The sequence below is a fragment of the Trichoderma gamsii genome (assembly GCF_001481775.2).
Source record: "Trichoderma gamsii strain T6085 chromosome Unknown Scaffold_14.2, whole genome shotgun sequence".
Taxonomy (NCBI): Eukaryota; Fungi; Ascomycota; class Sordariomycetes; order Hypocreales; family Hypocreaceae; genus Trichoderma; species Trichoderma gamsii.
This window is the reverse complement of record NW_020171351.1, coordinates 724,753-749,099: the sequence shown is the minus strand read 5'-3', so window position 1 is coordinate 749,099 and position 24,347 is coordinate 724,753. Positions and strand designations below refer to the sequence as shown.

Sequence of the window (24,347 nt, the reverse complement as noted above, 5' to 3'; positions counted from 1 at the left end):
TGTAGAAAGGTTGAAATTGACTCACTAATGGTTAAATAGCTTCTTTCGCTCAGGGAAAACTCATTGTGGCTGCAAACCCTACTCCTTTTGCATCTGGTCATGCTGAAAGAATCAGCATCAACTCTGCTGACGCTGAGGGATACGGCGCGCATGTTATTATTGACTCTTATCCCAAATCTCCTTCGTGTACATCTGATTCTCAACCGGAGCTTGTTCTCTTCTCTGCACATAATTCATCTTCTTTGGCTAAGCAAATAGAACTCCATCGTGAGTATGCTCAGGCGCATCCAAACAACATTGTCGATATGGCATACACACGAGCCATGCGACGCGAGGCTCTGGAATATAAAGCATTTTCCGTTCTTTCTACTTCCTCTTCTACTAATACTTCGAATTTTGTCAAGTCTTCTGCGAAGACTTTGTCCATTGCTATGATCTTTAATGGCCAGGGTGCGCAGTGGGCAGGCATGGGCAGGGAGCTCATCATGAGCGACCCGGATTTTAAGAAGGACATTGAGAAGATGGATAACGTTTTGAAAGGATTGAAGCTACCAGCCACCTGGTCAATTAAGAAAGAGCTTCTTCGAGATGCGACTGATCCCGACAACCGGGTTAGTTCGCCGGAACTCTCCTACCCTCTCAGTACGGCGCTGCAGATTGCCCTAGTCAATCGTTTCGAACGCCTTGGAGTTGTGCCAAAGGCAGTCGTTGGTCATTCCAGCGGTGAAATCGCCGCGGCCTATGCTTCGGGTTTTCTCTCTTTTAGGGATGCCATCGCCATCGCTTACTACTATGGCCATGTCACCACTAAGAGCCAGAAGGATGGCTCTATGGCCGTGGTCAGTTTGGGTGTGGAGGATGTGAGTGGCTTCCTGGAGGAAGGCGTGGTAGTTGCTTGCGAAAACTCTCCTACTAGCACTACCATTTCTGGTGATTGCGAGGTTGTAGAGCGAGTGCTCATGTCTATCAAGGCTTCAAAACCCGACGTGGTTACTCGTACTTTGCGCACAGGTGTAGCCTATCATTCTCACCACATGGCTTTGCTTGCAGACGAGCTTCGTGGACTCTTGGAGAACGAAAAGGTTGCATCAAAGGCAACGAAGAAAAACAAAGCTGTTTTTCTATCCAGTGTTAGTGACAAGGTTTTGAAGAAGCAGAGCGACTTCGGTGCTGCTTATTGGATCTCCAACCTGGTGTCCAGAGTCCGATTCAGCACTGCTGTTTCCAATCTTCTTGCCATGTCGCCCGGAGAGACTCTGTTTCTCGAAATCGGGCCTCATTCTGCTCTCTCTGTCCCTATATCCCAGATATGTGCGGCTACAGGTGTTCAGTGCAACTATGTGTCGTCCCAAAGTCGCGGTGTCGATAGCGCGGTGAGCTTCCTCTTTGCTGTTGGAAGGCTGTGGCAAGAATCAGTTTCGCTGAATCTGGCCCCGTTGTTTACCAACGGTAAGGCAATTGCTGGATTGCCCCAGTATCCCTGGAGCCAAAGCAATGCAGACGAGAGCGTTGATGCCACTGGTCTATCCCCCCGTGAAAAAAGGGCACGCATTGTTGCGGAAGCTGGCTCTCTGGAGAGCGAGCTTGCAGACGATGAGATCCCGACGACAGAGATGGAAGTGGTTCTTCGGGCTCTTTGGGTTGAAGTTCTTCGAGATGTGATCCAGGTCCACGTACGGGACATTGGAAAGAAGCACAGCTTCTTTTTGCTTGGTGGTGACTCTCTAACAAGCATTGAGCTGGTCACTGTTGCTTACCAGCATGGCATTCATCTCAGCCCCGCCGCAATCTCTAATAATTCTACACTTAGCAAAATGGCAGCTGTGGCCGCTATTGACGAGAGCAGTGCAGCAATGACCGAAGTGGAACCTTTCAGCTTGATGCCCCAGGATAAGCTTGAAGACATCAAGAAGCAGATTCGGGAGGAGTGCAAGCTTAAAACGAACGAAGTCATTGAAGATATCTATCCCTGCACAACCCTACAAGAAGGTTTCATGGCTTTGGGAACGAAGCAACCTGGCTCTTACATCCACAGGGTGGTGCATAAGCTAATGCCTAATATTGACATTGATCAGTTCAAAGCTTCTTGGGAGGCTACCATCAGTCAGTGCGGCAGTTTGCGTTCGCGAGTTATGCTTACCGGTGGTCGAGCTCTCCAAGCTGTGATTGCTGGAGACACTGCTTGGGAACACCCTGCTCCCGGCATGGATGTGCAAGCCTATCTCAAAGGAACGCGAAGTGTTGGGATGAGCTATGGTCAACGCTTAAGCAGACATGCTTTGGTCCGAGAAAGCAATGGCAATGTCTACTTTGTATGGATTATTCACCACGCAGTATTCGATGGTCTGACTATGCGAATTGTCCTGGACAGTCTGTACGACAATTATCGCGGCAATAACTCCAAAGCTTTGCGCTCATACTCCAACTTCATTCGCTATGTGGAATCTATCGACGCTACTGCTTCTTCAGAGTATTGGCGAAAGGAGCTTGATGGTGCCCAGCGCTCTCATTATCCGTCCGCTAAGCTATCCTCCATTTCTGAAGATAAGGTTATGAAGAGAAAGATGCCTTTCAACAACACAAAGTCTGCTTCTGCTACTACTGCCACGGTTCTTCGTGCAGCCTGGGCCCTTCTCCTTGCACGCTACTGTGACTCTGACGATGTGTGTTTTGGTACGACTTTGTCCGGTAGACAGGCAGCTGTACCTGGATTGAACGAAATCCCGGGCCCCATGATTGCAACTGTTCCAATTCGTGTCAAGATTGAACGTGGTATGACTACATCCGAGTTCATGAAGCAAATTCAGACACAAGCGTCAGAAATGGTTGCCCATGAGCAGTATGGCCTTCAAAACATCTCAAAGTTGGGCCAGGATGCTGAAGAAGTATGCGAATTCTCCAACTTGATTGTTATCCAGCCGAATAGCCATTTGACGTCCAGTGCCGATACCGCCTCTGACGCGATTCTGCAACAAGGACCAGCTGAGAAAGCTCTCTCAGAAGAGGCTATGCGTAACTATTTCAACTATCCTCTCGTTTTGCAGCCTCGCATCGGCGAGGACAGCATTGAGTTGGAGTGGACTTATTACGCTGACGCTGTTTCTGAGAGCCAAATCGAGGCTCTGTGTTTCCACTATGCACACATTATCCAGCAGTTGCTTTCTCCCAGTGACATGCTTCTCAGTGCTCTGACGGTCTCTGGCCCATGGGATTTGGAACAATCTCTTAAAAACAACAATGAGACACCTGAAATTGTCGAATTGTGTCTGCATCAACTTATCGAGAGACAGGCTGAAGAGCAACCTAGTGCCATCGCGATCCAGGCTTGGGATCTGGAACTGACCTATGACCAACTCAACAGCGCTGCCAACCGTCTTGCTCATCATCTCATCAAGACGTGTGGAGTCAAAGATCAAGATTTTGTGCACGTATGCTTCGAGAAATCGGCCTGGTTTTTTGTCTCTATTCTCGCAATCAACAAAGCTGGTGCTGCCTGGGTTCCCTTGGACCCCTCGCATCCAGTTCAGCGACAGCAACAGGTTGTCTCACAGACCAAAGCGAGTCTGGCATTGGCCTCCCCCAGCAATGCTGAGATGTGCTCTCAGCTGGTTGACAACGTTGTCGAAGTGTCTTCCAGCATGGATGAGAAGCTGGCCAAGACGGAGTTGAGCTCTGCGCCAACGCGCGTCGTATCGCCATACAACGCTGCGTATTGTCTATTTACCTCGGGCAGCACAGGCACCCCCAAGGGTCTAGTTATGCAGCATGCAGCCGTCTGTACTTCACAGACTGCTATTACCAAGCGCCTTGGGATGACAGCAGACGTGAGAATGCTACAGTTTGCTTCCTTTGTCTTTGATCTCTCTATTGGTGAGATTGTAGGCCCTTGGGTGGTTGGAGGCTGCCTCTGTGTCCCGTCTGAGCATACACGGATGAATAACCTGGTTGAGTTTATAAACGCCACGAAGATCAACTGGGCGTATTTGACTCCCTCGTTTACACGGACCTTGAATCCCAGTGATGTCCCCGGCTTGGACTTGCTCCTGTTTGCCGGTGAGGCTGTTGGACGAGACGTGTTTGAGGCCTGGTTTGGAAAGCTGCGACTAGTCAATGGCTGGGGTCCTGCTGAGACTTGTGTCTTCTCAACCTTGCATGAGTGGAAGAGTCTGGAGGAATCGTCCTTGACAATAGGTAGCCCGGTTGGCGGCTATTGTTGGATCGTTGATCCGCAAAACCCACAGCGACTGGCTCCTGTCGGAACCCTCGGCGAGGTTGTCATCCAGGGACCTACTATCCTTCGTGAATATCTGGCCGACAAAGACAAGACCGAGGCATCGATGATCCGGAACCTTCCTGAGTGGGCGCCGAAACGCACGGCCACAAATTGGAATCGATTTTACAAGTCTGGTGACTTGTGTCGATATAATGCGGACGGCACTATCGAATTTGCGTCTCGCAAGGACAGCCAGGTCAAGATTCGAGGCCTGCGTGTTGAGCTTGGTGAGATTGAGCATCATGTTCGCGAACACTTGGAAGGCGTCAAGCAAGTCACCGTTGATATCGCAAAGGGAGATGGGGGCGCATTCATCATCGCCTATCTTTGCTTCACGGAGGAGACGCGTACCGCTGGCAAGAACTCCGAGACAAGCGTCAAAGATGTATTTGCCCCGATGACTACGAACCTCCAAAGCCAGCTCATTGCCTTGGTTGGTCAGCTTGGTGTGGTGCTTCCTCGGTATATGATTCCAGCTCTGTTTATCCCGTGCCACTACATGCCCTTCATCACTTCGACGAAGTTGGACATGAAGCTTCTACGACTCGCACTGTCCAATCTTTGTAAGGAAGACTTTGCGAGGTATTCTCTCGTGGATAGCAAGAAACGTGCTCCGGAAACTGACATGGAGACTCGAATCCAGACAATCTGGGCCGAGCTTCTAAAGCTTCCCACTGAGTCTATTGGTTTGGACGACAGTTTTCTGAGAATGGGCGGCGACTCCATTGCTGCGATTTATTTTGTGTCCGCTGCCCGCGAAGCTGGAATTCTGATCGATGTCAAAGATGTTTTTGATGACCCTCGTTTGTTCCAGGTGGCTTCCAAGGCTACCCTTGTTAACAGCCCTGGCCCATCTTCACACATCAAGCCGTTTAGCCTGCTGGAAGACTCAATGCGCAAGTACATGCAAAGTTCTGCTGCAAGAGCTCAATACGGCCTTGGGAAAGATCAGGCAATCGAAGATGCCTACCCATGCACTCCCCTCCAAGAGGGTCTTATGGCTCTCACCGCCAAGCAGGCGGGCTCGTACGTTGCGCATTGGTTTCATAAAATACCCAACCATATCGACATTGCTCGATTCAAATCTGCTTGGGAAGACTCTGTGAAGCTTACAGCCACGCTGCGGACCCGTATTGTACTTGAAGATGATTTCGCAGTGCAGGTTGTTGTTACAAATGACAGCGCATGGGAGGATACGACAGGCCACAACCTTGAATCCTACAAGCAATTGATCTCTAAGCTTGACATGGGATATGGAACTCGCCTTACTCGATTTGCTCTTGTTGAGGACCAAGATGACGTCTATTTCGTATGGATCACTCACCATGCCATCAATGACGGTTGGAGCATGCGTATTGTCTTGGATAACGTCTATCATTACTACCATGGCCGGAAAGCATCCCCTTTGACTCCTTATTCTAACTTTGTCAGCTATGTTGGCCAAATTGATGACGACGCTACAGCCAACTTCTGGCGATCCAATCTATCTGGCGCTCAGAAACCAATTTATCCAGCTCCTGGAAATCGCCTTGTTACTGATCGCTCCGATGGCGTGGTACGTGTTGTGGATCGCTTGGTGTCCTTTGAAGGCCATAAAGATACATCAATTACGATGGCCACTATACTTCGAGCTGCGTGGGCGATTGTACTGGGACGACGTTGCGAAGCCAGTGATGTTTGCTATGGAGCCAGCGTTTCTGGTCGCCAAGCCCCTATTAGCGGTCTTTTGTCAACTTCTGGAGCTGTCATTGCCACTATTCCAATCCGAGTTCATTTAGGAGCAGATAAGCCCGCGAAGCAACTGCTCCAAGAGATCCAAGATCATGCGCTAGACATGATTCCTTATGAGCAGTATGGATTATCCAGTATCTCAAAGCTTAGTCCCGAAGCTCGAGAGGCATGCGACTTCACGTCGTTGCTGGTTATTCAGCCCAAGGAACAAGAAAGCGCCATTTTTAACACTACGGACGGATTGTTGCATTCTGGAAGCGACGAGGATCAGTTAACGATTGAGTCTATGAACAACTACTTCAACTATCCATTGGTCATGCTCAGCTTCATGGCTGAAGAAAGCGTAAGCCAGAGATTTTGTTATAATCCAGATATCATGTCTGAGCGAGAAGTTGAAGCTCTTTCTTATCAGTTTGAGCACATTATTCAGCAGCTTTTAAGCCCTGGCAACAAACTGGTCGGAGATATAACTCTTGTTGGTGAGCGAGAGATACAACATGCCGCTGATGCGTCTCTCTACCGCCCTGCCACTGAGTCTTGCACCCATTGGGAGATTTATAAGCAGATTGAGGCAAATCCAGATGCTCCCGCGATTGACTCTTGGGATGGCAAGCTTACTTATGGCGAAGTTGGTACTTTGGCCTCTCGGTTAGCTGCCAAGCTACAGAGTCTTGGCGTTGGCCCTGACGTCCTAGTTCCTATATCGTTCCCCAAGTCTACCCCGGCCATGATTACGATAATTGCTATCCAGATGGCTGGTGGTGCTCTTGTGCCTCTTGATCCTGCGGCTCCAATAGCTCGTCTGCAAAGTATTGTTTCGGACACGCATGCTAAGCTGATCGTTACTCACCCTTCTCTTAAAGATAAGCTTGGAGGACTCGGCGTTGACCTCTTGATCGTTGACAATTCATTTCTGCACCAACTTCCGGATCCTGACACCAAGTTCATCACATCAGGTGCCACACCTGATAGTCTCTACGCAGTTTTATTTACGTCCGGTTCCACAGGCAAGCCCAAAGGTATTCGAATTCCGCATAGCAGTCTCTGCTCTGCAAGTGATGCACATGCTGCCAGTACCGGCGTGGGCCCTGGCACACGTGTTTTCCAGTTTTCCGCGTATACTTTTGATATCGGTATACTCGATGTCTTGATCACTCTTATGCGTGGTGGCTGCGTTTGTGTGCCTTCTGAGCACGATCGTCTTAACAATCTCGCCGGTGTGATTAATGACCTCCAAGCTAACTGGGCTATCTTGACACCCTCTGTCGCTGATATGATCAACCCGACTGAAGTACCTAGTTTGAAAACGCTCTGTTTGGCCGGAGAGGCCATTTACAAGAAAACTTCCGAAAGGTGGCAGGGATTTACTGACTTGCATGGACTTTATGGCCCAGCTGAAGCATCTATTTGCGCTTGGAACTCAGATATACACAACGGGCCTACCAACTTGGGCTTTCCTCTCTCTAGTGCTTTCTGGGTTGTCCAGCCCGACGACCCTGGCCGCCTGGTACCAATTGGCTGCATTGGTGAGCTGGTTATCCAGAGCCCTATCCTAGCTTATGGATATCTCAACGTCGACGCCAAGGTTGCTGCCAACTGGTTGGAGGATATGGCATACGACTGGCTTCCAGCTACTGCCTCTAGGCGAGGCTATCGAACTGGCGACTTGGTCCGCCGCAATCCTGACAAAACCTTTGAATACATGGGTCGAAAGGACAACCAGGTCAAGATCCGTGGCCAGCGTGTCGAATTGAGCGAAATCGAGTACACTATCTCCAATAATCTGCCAGGTTCGAAGCAAATCGTGGTTGATGTTATTAACAACCAAGAAGCTGGTCTTAGTCTTGTTACCTATCTCTGCTTCAGTGATGATACTAGAAGCAGTAATAGCGACTTGGAAGAAATTTTTTCGTCCATAGCACCTGAGATGAAGCAGCAGATTTCTGCTATGCTTAATCAGCTGGGTGTCCATCTCCCTCACTATATGATCCCTACCATCTTTGTTCCGTGCAAATTTATGCCGCTAAACACGTCCGGGAAGATGGACCGCAAGGCTCTTCGGAGTGCAGCGGCCCTTCTTAGCAAGGATGAACTTATGGCTTACACTCTTTCCGACGAAGAAGAAAAGCAGCCACCTGAAACTCCTATGGAAGCAAGACTGCAGCAAATATGGGCAAAGACACTCAAGGTTGCGCCTGATTTAATTGGCCGCGGCTCTAGCTTTTTGCGTCTAGGCGGTGATTCTATCGCTGCCATCTATAGCATTAGGGCCGCAAACGAAGCTGGTATCTCCTTGACTGTAAAGGATATATTTGATGATCCTAGACTATCACAGGTTGCCACAAAAGCTGTCGCTATCGGTGGCGATGTGAACCAACAGAACGCGACCTCTGAGCCATTTAGTCTTGTCAGTACAGCTATGCGTAGCTGGGCATTGAGCGATGAGCTTCGCAGCCTCTGCAAGTTGCTTCCACATCAAACCGTTGCTGATGTCTTCCCTACCACCAGCTTTCAGGAAGGTCTCATGGCGATGGCCGTGAAACATCCTGGATCATACATTGCTAAGCATGCCTACAAGATCCCCAGTCACGTTGATATTCAGCGCTTCAAAGATGCCTGGGAGGATACCGTGAAGATTTCTGACATCTTGCGTACCAGAATTGTACTTTACCAGGGATCCTCTATCCAAGTTGTCATCAAGGATGATATTGCTTGGGATCTGACAGAGTGCCAAGACATTGTTTCATATGTCAACGCAACGAAGAAGGTTGAAATGGCTTATGGTTCGCGCCTTTGCCGGTATGCCTTGGTAGAGGAACCCAGTGGTGACAACTATTTTGTCTGGACCATTCACCATACCGCGTTCGATGGATGGACAATGCAGATTATTCTTCAAACCTTACGGAGCATTTATCGACAGGAAGATGTAATGGCTTCTCGAGCGTTCTCATCTTTTATTCGTTATACGTCTGAGATGGACGAAGCTCAAGCTAAGGACTTTTGGTCCTCTCAGCTTCAAAATGCTCAGAAAGCTGTCTTCCCTGCTAAAGGCTCCTCAACTGCTGAATCCATCACACAAGTTATGAAGAAAAAGATTTCTTTTGCAATCGCAGAGGATACTTCAATTACAAAGTCAACCATATTGCGCGCGGCTTGGGCCATTGTTCTAAGCAGATACAGCGATGCTGACGACATTTCCTTCGGAACCACAGTTTCGGGTCGTCAAGCTCCTCTAGCTGGAATCACTGAGATTGCTGGCCCTGCAGTGGCTACTGTTCCTGTTAGAGTTCGACTTGAAGGATCCAAACCTGTAGCTCAGTTTCTTCAGGATATCCAAAGTCAAGCTTCTGGAATGATAGCTTATGAGCAGTTTGGACTTCAGAACATTGCCAAGATTAGTGAAAGTGCTCGTGAGGCTTGCGACTTTTCTAGCTTGTTGGTCATTCAGCCAGGTCATTTCCTGCAGTATGGTGACGATAGCAAGGATGCGATTCTTATCAGTGCCTATGATGACAAGGCCATTGAAGAAGAAGTCATGCAGAATTACTTTACGTATCCACTTATCATGGAAGGTGTTTTGTATGAAGACCATGTGGAGCTGCTTGTAATCTACAACGCCAGCGTTCTTGCCGAGTCTCAGATATCTGCTCTGTGCTACCACTTTGAGAATGTTACGCAGCAACTTGCTCATCAAGACGACCTTCTGCTTAGTGATATCTCTGTTGCTGGTTCCTGGGATATTGAGCAGAGTTACAAGGCTAACTCTGACGTGCCTGAGATCATCGACTCTTGTATACACGAGTTGGTTGAGAAACAAGCTCTGGAGCGACCTGACGCCCTCGCCATTGCCGGGTGGGATCGAACCTTTACATATTCTGAAATGAACGAGGCTGCCAACCGATTAGCCCATTACCTTGTTCAAAACTTTGCCATCAAAGCAGATGACCTGATACACGTTTGCTTCGAAAAATCTGCCTGGTACTTCATTGCTATTCTCGCAATCAACAAGGCTGGTGCTGGCTGGGTTCCTCTTGACCCCTCTCATCCAGAGCAGCGTTTGCGTCAGATCGCTAATCAAACTCGCGCAAAAATTGTCTTGACTTCGCCTGCTAGCGTGGATATCTGCTCTAGTCTTGACATGTCTGTCATCGAGATTAGCCCTGTTTTTGATGAGGAGCTTATCAAGTCTGGCATTTCGGGCGCAACTGGGCCTGCCGTTAATGTGACGCCTCGTAACATTGCCTACGTCCTTTTCACATCGGGCTCCACGGGCACCCCTAAGGGACTGGTTATGGAGCACGGCTCAGTGTGCACTTCACAGACTGCTATTAGCAAGGTACTTGGGACGACGGCTGATGTACGCATGTTACAATTTGCCGCCTTTGTTTTCGATTTATCAATTGGTGAAATCATGGTGTCTCTATTTTCAGGAGCCTCGGTACATGTTCCTGATGATCACAGCCGCTTACACAACTTGACAAGCTATATACAAGAAAACAAAATTAAGTGGGCTTTCCTTACCCCTGCCTTTGCCCGTACCATAAGGCCCGAGGACGTGCCTACTCTAGAGCTTTTGCTTTTAGCAGGCGAGGCAGTCAGTCACGAGGTAGTCAAATCCTGGTTTGGCAAGGTTAGACTCATCATCGGCTGGGGCCCTGCTGAGACTTGTGTTTACTCGACTCTCCATGAATTGAAATCAGCTAACGAGAGCCCGCTTAATATTGGCCGACCTGTGGGTGGCTTCTGCTGGATTGTAGATCCTGAAGATCATCAAAAGCTAGCTCCTACAGGCACAGTTGGCGAGATTGTAATCCAAGGCCCGACTCTACTAAGGGAATATCTGGCTGATCCAGAGAAAACGAGGTCATCGATTGTAAACGACCTACCGGAATGGGTCCCTCGCCGCGAGTCCCAGCTTTGGAGCCGATTTTATAAGTCTGGAGACCTGTGTTCCTATAACCCTGATGGGACAATCGAATTCTTGTCGCGCAAAGATACACAAATCAAGATTCGTGGCCTTCGCGTGGAATTGGGCGAAATCGAACACCATTTGCAGCTTGTTCTTGATGATGTGCAGCAGGTCGCAGTTGATGTATTCGAGGGTGAAAACGGATCAAATCTCGTTGCATACTTTTGTTTTAGCAAGGAAACTAAAAGAGCCGATGCACGTGTTGCACGCGATAACGAGAGTCTGTTCGATATCGTCGATGAAGATCTCAAAACTCGTCTCATTGCTGCTTCTGGCGAACTTCGAATCCTTCTCCCATCCTACATGGTACCAACCTTTTTTATCCCCTGCCATTATATGCCGACCAGTGTTTCCATGAAGCTCAATCGCAAAGAATTAAAGAGACGCACGGCTGGTTTATCCACGGACGAGCTGTCCAAGTATTCACTTGCTGGTGGTGAGAAGCGAAAGCCCGAGACTTCCATGGAAAGCCAGCTACAACAGGTCTGGGCCGAAATTCTCCAGATATCTATGGAATCAATCGGGCGTGACGATAGCTTCCTGGGTCTCGGTGGTGATTCCATCACTGTCATTCATCTCATCAATATTTTACGTGAAGAGGGTATTTCTTTAACTATCAAGGATGTTTTTGACGACCCTCGTCTGCTGGCTGTAGCTAGTAAAGCTAAAGAGAGCGATGCCGCAATGGAAGTTGAGGAAATCGAGCCATTCAGCCTTTTGAATGATGAAATTCGCAAGATTGTGCTCTCTGATGAATTCAGAAAAGCTCTCAAACTTTCTGCTGAGCAAGAAGTCGAAGATGCTTATCCATGCAGCAAGCTTCCAGAAGGCCTTATGGTCCTTTCCGTCAAGCAACCGGGATCGTACGTTGCGAAGCACACATATCGTTTACCTGACAACGTTGATTTGGATCGATTCAAAGAAGCATGGGAATACACTTCCTCTGCTATTGAGGCTCTTCGCAGTCGCATTGTGATGGTCAACGGTTCTTGTATCCAAATTGTGATTAATGAAGAGCTTCCGTGGGAGGTAATCCAGACGGATGATGTTCGTACTGCCACCGCCTCCTGTCAGTCAATCCGAATGTCATACGGTATGCCCCTGTCTCGTTATATGGTCCTGAAAGATGGCCACGGGAAAAGCTATTTTATGTGGGCTATTCACCATTCAGTTTTTGATGGTTGGTCCATGAAGATTATGCTCGAGACATTGTGGAGAGAATATGACGGCCGGTATGCGCCTACCATTCAGCCATACAAAAACTTCATTCATTACACACTCAATATTGATACAGAAGCTGCATCTGAGTATTGGAGCGCTCAGCTTGAGAATGCCAAGAGAGCTAGTTTCCCGGCTATCAGGATGAAGGCAGGCGAGAAGAAGCACATTACACGCATGCTGACCAAATCCATCCGCTTTCCAGCCTCAATGAACCCGGCTATTACCAAGGCCACAGTTTTTCGAGCGGCTTGGGCTGTTATTCTTGCCCGCTATTGCGACGCTGATGATGTAGCTTTCGGGTCTACCATCTCTGGCAGGCAGGCTCCAGTTCCAGGTCTGACCGAGATGGCAGGCCCTGCCGTTGCTACTGTTCCAGTTCGAGTTCGTCTTAACTATCAGCAACGCGTGTCCAAATTCCTTCAGAATATTCAGAACCAGGCATCCGAGATGATTCCGTTTGAACAATTCGGTTTACAGAATATCGCAAGACTAGGAGCTGACGCTCGAGACGCCTGCGATTTTACGTCGTTAATGGTAGTTCAGCCGATGAACCATTTAGCCGGAGATGAGGTAGACACTCTTTTGATACCGACTGTTTCTGAACAGGACATTCAGGAGGATCAACTTCAAAACTACTTCTCTTATCCTCTTGTTTTGCAACAACTTATGTATGACAATCGGGTTGACCTTGTCTTGATCTACGATTCTGTCCTTTTCCTCGAGTCCCAAATTGTTGCGCTGTCTCATCAATTTAACGAGGTTATACAGCAACTAGTCAGTGGCAGAGATTGCAAACTTGGCGAGATTTCCATCGCTAGTTCTTGGGACTTTGATCTTATTCAAGCCTCTAATGGTGATGGTCCCGAAATTAATGATGATTGCGCCCATCTCGTCATTGAACGCCAAGCCAAGGCATCTCCTCATGCCGTGGCTGTTGACGCTTGGGATGGTAAATTTACATATAGTGAACTTGATCTGGCCGCTAATAGACTGGCCAATTTACTGGTTAGTCGCCACGGCGTCAAGACTGGAGACTTCATTCATGTGTGCTTTGAGAAATCCGCCTGGTACATGGTCTCGGTTCTTGCGATCAATAAGGCCGGAGCTGCTTGGGTTCCTATGGATCCAGCACACCCATTCCAACGCCTTCAGCAGGTGGCTAGCCAGACAGATGCCAGATTGGCTCTTGCCTCTTCCACCCATAAGGACCTATGCTCCAGGCTGATATCCTCTGTCATCGAAGTCTCTTCGACTTTGAACGAGCAACTTAAAGAAGACGCAACTATCAACGACGAGAAGCCCTCAGTCAACGTCAAGTCAAGCGATGTCGCTTACGTGATTTTTACTTCGGGCAGTACCGGCGGCCCCAAGGGATTTGTGATGGAGCACGTATCTCTTTGCACTAGCCAGCGTGATATTGCAAAGAGACTTGGTGTAAAGAGCAGCGTTAGGATGCTTCAGTTCTCATCCTTTGTGTTCGATTTGTCTGTTGGAGAAATCTGGCTTGTTCTTATGCATGGTGGCTGTGTTTGCATTCCGAGCGATCATGATCGCCTTAACAACTTGGTTGGATTCATTGCGAACGCTCAGGTAAACTGGGCGTTTTTAACACCATCGCTTGCTCGTACATTGCAACCGCAGGACGTTCCCAGCCTGGAGCTCGTTCTTCTCGCTGGCGAACCTGTTAGCCAGGATGTCTTTGACCTCTGGTTTGGCAAAGTTAGGCTGGTCAATGGTTGGGGTCCGGCTGAGACGTGTGTTTTTAGCACATTGCACGAATACAGGTCGTCTAACGAAAATCCTCTAACTGTTGGAACACCCGTTGGAGGATATTGCTGGGTTGTTGGTGCCGATAATCATCATCGTCTAGCCCCAGTCGGGTGTATCGGCGAACTTGTTATCCAGGGGCCGACACTTCTTCGCGAGTACCTGGCTGATCCAGCCAAGACTGCCTCGTCAACCTTGACGTCTTTGCCCAGCTGGGCACCTCGTACAAGCTCAAAGCTCTGGAGCCGTTTCTACAAGACGGGCGATTTAGGATTCTATAACTCTGACGGATCTATCCACTGTTCAGGTCGCAAAGATTCTCAGGTCAAGATTCGAGGGCTTCGTGTTGAACTAAGCGAAGTTGAGCATTCCCTTCGAAACTCTTTTGACTCTCTTCGCCAAGTCGCTGTTGATGTGTTCCGAGCGGAGACTGTCACCAATCTGGTTTCCTATCTCTGCTTCAGTGACAACACCAAAACGCCTGGTCCTAGCACTGACCCTGAGGGCAAAGACGTTTTTCTCTCTATGACTGAAGCTCTGCAGAGAGAGCTGCATACTGTGGTTAGCAAGCTCAGTGCCTCGCTACCTAATTACATGATCCCGACCTACTTCATTCCTTGCAGCTACATGCCTCTTATTTCATCTGGAAAATTAGACAAGATTAAGCTTCGCAATGTTATGAGTGCCTTATCTCAAGGAGATCTAGAAGCTTACTCACTTACGGATGCCAACAAACGCGCTCCAGACACGGAAATGGAGATCCGATTACAGCATCTGTGGGCTGAAGTCCTTCATATTCCTGCTCAAACTATTGGCAAAGACGATAGTTTCCTTCGAGTTGGCGGTGACTCAATTGCTGCCATTCGCTTAGTCTCTATGGCCCGCGAGGCTGGTATTACTCTCAAGGCGGCTGAAATTTTTGAGGACCCGCGTTTGTCTGCCATGGCCGCTATCGCGGGTACAGCTGATGAAAATCATGAGTCATTGACCCATATTCCTGCGTTTTCTCTCCTTGATGAGGATACTCAGCGCCTGATTCAGGCTCCCAGCATTTACAAGAACTACGGTCTCGATCAAAGCCAAGAAATAGAAGACGCCTATCCAGCTACGAAGCTTCAAGAAGGCCTCATGGCTCTTTCTACCAAGCAGCCTGGGTCCTATATCGCAAAATTCCTATACCGTCTACCTGAGTACGTTGACGTCTCTCGTTTCAAGGATGCTTTGAAGAGTACAATTAGCGTCTGCAGCACCTTACGCACACGAATCATTTCAACTGACGCATCTACCACCCAAATTGTTGTGAGTGGTGATTGTGAGTGGGATGCCGTTCAAGAAACAGACATTCGGACATATCTTCAAACAATCGGGGACATTCAAATGACTTACGGCTCTCGACTCTCGCGGTACGCTCTTATCAAGCATTCAGATGGTGATACCTATTTCATGTGGAGCATCCATCATGCCGTTTTTGACGGCATATCAATGCATAACATTATGAGTATCCTTACGAATGCCTATTACGGCGAAAGGATAACTGAAGTACCGGCGTATTCCCGCTTTGTCAAGTACGCACTTAACCTCGATGAAGAAGCGGCAGCTTCATACTGGAGAGAGCAGCTACGAGGCGCTCATAAAAATGACTTCCCGGCTTTGAAGAAAGGACTTAGTCAAGCAGGTGCCACTCGAGGTTTTGAAAGATCCATTGAACTCCCCAAGATGGCTTCTTCGGAAATCACGCTGGCCACCGTTATTCGATCTGCTTGGGCTTTGGTTCTCGCACGCTATAACAATACTGAAGACATAACCTTTGGTACGATAACTTCCGGTCGCCAGGCCCCTTTGCCTGGGCTGATGGACATGGTTGGCCCAGTTGTTGCCACGGTCCCTGTCCGAGTTCAAGTAGATCACACACAGCCCGCTCTTGACTTTCTTCGCACCGTTCAAAAGCAAGCCTTTGAAATGATTCCGCATGAGCAATTTGGTCTGCAGAGTATTGCTAAGCTGAGCAATGACACTAAAGAGGCTTGCGAATTCACATCGCTCTTGGGCATCCAGCCCGTTCAGCATATTTTAGGCTCCAAGGGTACTGAATCCGTCCTTGTCGAAGCAGATGCGCAGCTGAAGGAAGAGGTTGAATCATTGCAAGATTACTTTTCATATCCTCTTGTTGCTCAAGCACACCTATATGAAGACTGCATTAAGCTTGTTTTTATATACGACTCAAGTGCAGTAGCCGATATCCAGACTGAGGCATTGTCCCATCAGTTTGGTCATGTTATACAACAGCTTGCAGCTGCTACGAGCGAGAATACTTTGGATTCCATTTCCATTTCTTCTGCTTGGGATTTAGACCGTTATATCTCTGCCAATGGCGACCCTCCTGAGGTTGTTGATGCTTGTGTGCATAGTCTCATTGAGCGTCAGGCTGGAATCCGACCTGACGCTCCAGCCATTTCAGCTTGGGATGCCGAATTTACGTACAGCCAACTTAATAACACCGCCAATCGACTGGCCAATCACATTATCAACACTTATCAGATCAAGCCCGAAGATTTTGTTCATGTGTGTTTTGAAAAATCGGCCTGGCACTTTATCGCCATTCTTGCGATTAACAAAGCGGGAGCTGCATGGATTCCACTTGAGCCATCTCATCCGGAGCAGCGGCTTCGACAAGTCATCAACCGAACTGGTGGTAACTTAGTTCTGACTTCCAACTGTAACGCGGCTCTCATGTCTGCCTTTTTCGACAACGTCCTGGAAGTCACGCCAAGTCTTGATCAAACGCTTGTTACCGCAGTTAGCTCCAAGGCCCCCAAGGTCAACGTCAGTCCTTGCAACGCCGCGTACGTTTTATTTACGTCTGGCTCAACTGGCACCCCCAAAGGCATTGTTATGGAACATAGATCTCTTTGCACTTCACAAATCTCTTTCGCAAAAAGGCTAGAGATTACACCTGATGTTCGAATGCTCCAGTTCGCCTCCTATGTATTCGATATGTCACTTGGAGAAGCCATTGCGCCGTTACTTAGCGGTGCTTGTGTTTGCGTGCCATCAGAAGACATCCGAATGAACAGTATTACGGAATACATTTGTGACCAACATATCAATTGTGCCATTCTTACTCCTTCCTTTGCCCGGACAATACAGCCTGAAGACGTCCCTACCTTGAATCTACTTCTTGTTGGAGGAGAGTCCATTCCCAGAGATCTTGTCAAGACTTGGTTCGGCAGGTTACGTCTATTTAATGGCTGGGGACCCACGGAAACTTGTGTCGTTAGCGCTTTGCATGAAATCAGATCGGCTGATGAGAGTCCTTTAACTATTGGCACACCTGTTGGAGGATATTGCTGGATTGTTGACCCTGAAAATCCGTTAAAGCTAGCACCGTTTGGCACCCTAGGAGAGATTGTTGTTCAAGGTCCAACGTTACTGCGCGAGTACCTGTCAGACTCAGAACGCACCACGGCTTCTACTGTCAAGACACTTCCTGAGTGGGCTCCTCGGCCTAATTCTGTTCATTGGAGTCGCTTTTATAGGTCTGGTGACTTATGCTCATACAATCCAGACGGCACTATCCAATTTTACTCTCGAAAGGATACTCAGATCAAGATTAGAGGATTACGAGTCGAACTAGGAGACATTGAATATCACATTCAGGTCGCTTTATATGGTGTTCGTCAACTTGCTGTCGAAGTATATCAGTCCGAAAGTGGTACTAGTCTTGTGGCTTACATCTGCTTTACCGATGCGATCCGCATCGCTGGACCCAATAATGATTGCGGATGTCCATTCCTTCCTATTGACGAGGAGCTTCAAGCACGGCTTCGTACACTAGTGGGCGAGCTTGGAGTGAAACTCCCCGCATACATGATTCCTACCTACTTTATCCCATGTAGCTTCATGCCATCGGTTACATCTGCTAAATTAGACCGCAAGGAGCTACGCCGAAATACTGCTGGCCTGACACATGCCGAATTATCAGACTACTCTCTACTCGATAGTACGAAAAGAGCTCCAGAAACAGAAATGGAACGCAAGCTTCAGCATATTTGGTCTAGCATTTTGGGCATATCAATAGACTCTATCGGCCGTGATGATAGTTTTCTCATGCTTGGAGGAGACTCGATAGCCGCAATTCAGCTCGTTGGTGCCTCTCGAGATCAGGGTATTTCCATCTCGGTCAAGGACATTTTCCACGACCCTCGACTTATCTCTGTGGCTAAGGCTGCCCAACTAATGAACCCTTCTGATGACGACCATATTGGCCCTTTCAGCTTATTAGATGATGAACAGTATCGCCTAGTCACTGGTACTTCTGTTAGAGCTGAGTGCAATTTAGGACCTGAAGCGGTCATCGAAGATGCGTATCCGTCAACCAAGCTTCAGGAAGGCCTTATGGCCATGTCTGAAATGCAAGGTGGCTCTTATGTCGCCAAACAGGTTTATCGCCTGCCTGAACACGTGAACCTAGACAAATTCAAGACAGCTTGGGAGCGTACTATTGAACTTTGCAGCAATCTGAGAACTCGTCTTATTGTTGCTGGAGAGTCTAGTTTGCAAGTCGTCGTTAAGCATGATCAGATTGAGTGGGAGACTTCTCATCAAACTCTACAAAACTATCTCTCTCAAAGCTTTACAATGGGATATGGCGACCGTCTCTGCCGTTACGCTATGATTCATGAGCCATCAGGAGAAAATCAATTTGTTTTCAGCATCCATCACGCCATTTTCGACGGCTGGACTCTCCCTATTGTCTCAAGATGCTTAAACTCCGCTTATTACGGACTTGAGCCCCCAATTATCCAACCATATGCTGAATTTGTTAAATATACCTTGGCTATTGATGAGGAGGCTGCTGCTGATTACTGGCGTCATCAGCTTAACGAAGCCAAAGTCGCCTCGTTCCCACCACCGGCACAAACTAAGCCCACTCAGTCGATTACTCGAATTCTTGAGAAATCTCTTATATTCCCTCACTCGAGTACTTACGGTACTACCAAAGCCTCCGTTCTAAGAGCTGCCTGGGCTCTCGTGCTATCTAGGTACTCCGAAAGTGATGATGTGACTTTTGGTGTAAACGTCTCCGGCCGTAACGCTGCTGTTATTGGCATTGAATCAATGCCTGGTCTAGTAGTTGCTACTGTTCCTGTCCGCGTGCGTTTAGATTCCGATCAAAGCGTCTCTCATTTCTTAGAGGGCATTCAAGACCAATCCACTTCTATGATCCCTTATGAACAGTTTGGTCTACAAAATATTTCCAAGCTTAGCCCTGAGGCAAGAAATGCGTGTGACTTTTCATCTCTAATGGTTATCCAACCCATGTCCAGCATCGGTGGCAACAGCAGCACCGAGGATATTATGATTGCATCTGACGATGCCACGGAGCAAAGATTGCAGAGCTATTTTACTTATCCGCTGGTTGTTCAAGCACAATTATACGATGATCAAGTTAAACTAGTGCTCATTTATGACGCCAGTGTTTTGAAAGAGCATCAACTTACGGCGTTATCTACCCAATTTGAACATGTTGTTCAACAGCTACTTGCTGGAGACACTGCGGCTAAAGTTGGATCTATCAGTGTTGCTGGACCATGGGACTTGCAAAAGGCTATGGATTCCAATATTAAACAACCTGGTCTTGTCAATTCTTGCATACACGAGATTATCTCTCAACAAGCAGTCCGGAATCCTCACCATGAAGCTCTTTACTCTACCGAAGGCACCATATCCTATGCAACTTTGGATCGCCTTTCAAGTCTCTTAGCTCATTACTTGCAAGAACACGGCGTAAAGCCTGAGGATGTTGTTCCATTCTGTTTAGAAAAGTCCACCCTAGCTATTATTGCTATGCTTGCTATCTTAAAAGCCGGTGGTGCTTTTATTCCTTTGGATCCGTCACATCCCCACGATCGGCGCAAGGCTTTGGTTGAGGAAGTTGGTGCTCAGGTCATGATTGTCTCCTCTTCGAGCTTTCTTTCTTGCGACGATTTAACATCTACTACTGTTGAGCTTACTACTCTATTACTTGAGCAGCTTGCTTTTGATTATGATGCTTTTCAACCGGTTCACCCAAAACCTGAACCTCACAATGCCGCGTACGTTCTTTTCACGTCAGGCTCCACAGGCAAGCCAAAAGGTGTGTTGATGGAACACTCTGCTTTCAGTACTAGCACAATTGGCCACGGCCGTGTGTATAACCTCGGACCAACTTCTCGCGTCTTTCAGTTCTCGAATTACATCTTTGACGGGAGCTTGGGTGAGATTTTCACAACTCTCTCCTTCGGTGGCACGGTTTGTGTGCCTACTGAGACAGAGAGGCTCCAGGCAGCGCCTTCATTCATGCACAGGGCTCAAGTCAATACAGCAATGTTAACGCCATCATTTGTTCAGACCTTTACACCTGAACAAGTTCCATCACTGCAGCTGCTTGTGCTGGGTGGCGAACCTTCGTCGAAGGACCTTCTTGAGACTTGGTGTAAACATCTTCGTCTCGTCAACGGCTATGGCCCAGCCGAAGCCTGCAACTACGCGACAACTCATGATTTTGCCGATAGCGACTCTCCTTGCACAATCGGACGTGGTTTCAACAGTGCTTGCTGGATCGTTGATCCAAACAATTATAACAAGTTGGCCCCTGTCGGCTGTGTTGGAGAGCTGATCATTCAAGGAAACACCCTCGCTCGGGGCTATATCAACGACTCCGAAAAGACTTTAAGCTCCTTCGTAACCGATATTGACTGTTTGCCTAAATCTCTGATTGCTGGTCCACACAGATTCTATCTAACAAGCGATCTTGTTCGATATACCGCCAATGGCGAGATAGAATATCTTGGAAGAAAAGACACCCAAGTTAAGCTTCGTGGGCAACGTCTCGAGCTTGGGGAAATTGAATACCACGTCAAGCGATCTTTGTCAACCATCGAGCATGTCGCTGTTGTTTTGTGTCACGGGGAGACAGGTGATGTCTTGATTGCATTCATTTCGTTCAAAGATGTACTTGCCCCCAGCTCAAATAACATTGTCAATCTCGGTGATGAAATGAAATTTACCCTAGCGGGGGTTATGGAGAATTTGAAGAGTTCTCTCCCATCTTATATGGTACCATCTACCATTATACCATTGAGACAAATGCCATTTATTACCTCAATGAAGATTGACCGAAAGAAATTGGCCGGCTTAGCTTCTGGTCTATCCTCAGAAGTGCTCTCATCCTTCTCTCTTGCCAGTCAGGATTATGTTACACCAACCACGGCTATGGAGAAGAAATTGGCCGATTTATGGGCGCAAGTTCTCAAGATGAGTTCCCATGATATCGGCAAGAATGACAGTTTCCTTCAAATCGGTGGTGACTCCATCACGTCCATTCATTTGGTTTCGCTTGCTCAACGAGCCGGCATTAATCTGAAGATTGCGAACATTTTTGCCGACTCAAAGCTATCATCCATGGCATTATCAGTTGCGGCGGGCGAAATTGAGCCAATTTACGAAGTAGTACCATTCTCAATGGCGGCAACTAAAGATTTGAACACTCTGATCGAACAAGTTCGTACCAAGTGTGATCTATCCAACTCTGCCGTTATTGAAGATATCTATCCCACAACAAGCTTCCAAGAAGGGCTGATGGCCTTGACTGTCAAGCAGCCTGGCTCTTATATCGCCAAGCAAACCTATCGTCTGCCAAAAGATATCGACTGTGCTCGCTTTAAAGCAGCTTGGGAAGATACCATGAAACTCTGCAGCAACCTCCGTACACGTATAGTTCTCTCTGGTGACTCTTCAACTGGCGGCTCTCCGATGCAGGTTGTTGTGAAAGATGTCGGTTCATGGGATGCGACTTCTAATATGAGTCTTAAATCATACCTTCATTCTACTCAAAATCTCCAAATGGTGTATGGTTCTGCCCTTAGTCGTCAAGCTCTTATCGAGCAGGATGATGGAGAAAAGTACTTCGTGTGGTCTGTTCACCACACTGTGTTTGATGGCTGGACCACTCGTTTGGTTTTAAACACCTTGGTTTCAGCCTATATGGGCGATGAGATTACGCCTTTTGATTCCTATGCCCGTTTCATTAATTATACGACCCTCCTCAACCCTGAAACTGCAAAGGCCTATTGGAGCGAGCAGTTACTAGATGCAAAGCGAGCATCATTCCCTGTGGCTACGAGCAAAGTACCTCGGAGCAAGATATCTAATACGCGCGTGTATGAGAAGGTCATTGAGCTTCCGCAATTTGAACAAACGTCCATAACGATGGCGTCCATCTTGAGAGCCACTTGGGCTCTGATCCTCGCTCAATACTGCGACATGGATGACGTTACCTTTGGTACTACAATTTCTGGCAGACAAGCCCCAGTTGCAGGCATCACTGAAATGACCGGCCCCGTTGTAGCTACTGTCCCCATACGTGTTCAGCTAGATAAGCAAGCGTCAGTGTCCAAGTTCCTGCAAGATATTCAGAATCAGGCTGCTGGAATGATTCCCTTCGAGCAATATGGGCTGCAAAATATCGCAAAGTTGAGCATTGAGGCCAAAGAAGCCTGCGATTTTACATCGCTCCTAGTCATTCAGCCCATGAAGGCGCTCCTTGATACCGGCGATCGCGAGACTATTCTCGAACCATTTGATGCTACTGTCCACGGCGCAGGAGATTTCATGCAAGACTATTTCTCCTACCCTCTTGTCATCCAAGGACACGTTTATGAGAACTCTATCAACCTAATGCTCATTTATAACACGGATGTTCTGCCTGAGCAACAACTGCTAGCTTTGGCTCATCAATTCGAGCATGTCTCCCAGCAACTTGTTGCAAACGATAGCTTGGCTCTCGAAGATGTTTCTCTTTCAGGCCCATGGGACCTGGAATATGCATTGCAACAAAACCGAGAGATGCCCGAGATCATTGACTCTTGCGTCCACACCCTCGTTGAACAGCAGGCTGCCATCCGACCTGATGCCCCTGCAGTTCACGGCTGGGATGCTAGATTTAGCTATGCTCAGCTGAATGAGGCCGCCAATAGATTAGCAAATCATCTTATCGAAGAATATGAGGTTAGCTTTAACGAGCTTATCCACGTTTGCTTCGAAAAGTCTGCCTGGTTTTTTGTTGCGGTCCTGGCAATCAACAAAGCCGGCGGAGCTTGGGTTCCATTAGATCCTTCCCACCCAGCTCAACGCCATCAGCAGGTTATTACGCAAACAAAAGCTCGCCTCGCCCTTGTCTCGTCTGACAATGTCTCGACCTGTGTCGATCTCGTTGACCACGTAGTCGAAGTTTCTTCGACTACTAATGAAAGCCTCAGCAAGGCTGGATCTTCTCGGCATAACCCTGATCTCAAGGCTTCATCCAGCCACGCCGCGTACGTTCTCTTCACCTCGGGATCCACAGGAACCCCCAAGGGTCTTGTAATGGAGCATGGAAGTGTTTGTACGTCACAAACAGCCATTGTAAGGCGCTTAGGAATGACGCCGAGTGTTAAAATTCTCCAATTCGCCGCGTTTGTGTTCGATCTTTCCATTGGAGAAATCGTCGCTCCTCTTATTACCGGCGCATGCACATGCGTTCCATCAGAGCATGACCGACTAAATGAACTGCCAAGATTTATTCAACAGAACAACATTAGCTGGGCCTATCTCACCCCTTCGTTTATTCGAACTCTCAATCCAAAAGACGTGCCAAGCCTGGATTTAGTACTACTAGCTGGTGAAGCCGTTAGTCGAGATGTCTTGGACGTTTGGTTTGGCAAAGTTCGTCTCATCAATGGATGGGGACCGGCTGAAACCTGCGTGTTTTCAACCCTTCACGAGTGGAAGTCAATTAATGAGTCGCCTCTTACAGTTGGTCGCCCGGTAGGCGGCTTCTGTTGGATTGTCGATCCCGAGAACCCTTCCAGGCTCGCGCCAGTTGGAACTTTGGGCGAAGTTGTTATCCAGGGTCCAACACTTTTAAGGGAATACCTAGATGATGAAACTCGCACGTCTGCCAGCACTGTTCGCACTCTTCCGGACTGGGTCCCGTACCGTACTACCAGGCATTGGGATCGATTCTATAAGTCTGGTGACCTTTGCTCCTACAACGCTGACGGAACCATTGAATTTGCGAGCCGTAAAGACACGCAAATCAAGATTAGAGGCCTTCGTGTCGAGCTGGGTGAGGTTGAACACCACCTGCAGACTGCTCTCAGCGGTGTAAGACAGGTAGCTGTGGACGTCATTAGATCTAGCACTGGTGCTAGTTTGGTAGCGTACATCTGCTTCAATGACGAGACGAGAATGACAGGTACTCGTGGAAACGCTGATGAAGGCGGTCCTTTCACTGAGATAGACGAGAAGCTACAGGAGAGCCTCACTACCGCAGTCGGCCAGCTGAGCATCTCACTGCCCCGGTAT

General features: G+C 48.1%; 1 protein-coding gene across 1 annotated transcript in view; it reads left to right on the top strand.

Annotated features, from left to right (window-relative positions):
* The window catches only part of TGAM01_v204898 (hypothetical protein), a gene marked incomplete at both ends in the record, with an annotated part of 66,319 nt that overhangs the window by 1,085 nt on the left and 40,887 nt on the right, over positions 1–24,347 (top strand). The window contains 2 exons of the mRNA XM_024549532.1: positions 40–13,784; positions 13,836–24,343. Of these exons, the coding sequence (XP_024405762.1) occupies positions 40–13,784; positions 13,836–24,343 (24,253 nt within the window). The remainder of the gene's footprint in view (positions 1–39; positions 13,785–13,835; positions 24,344–24,347) is intronic.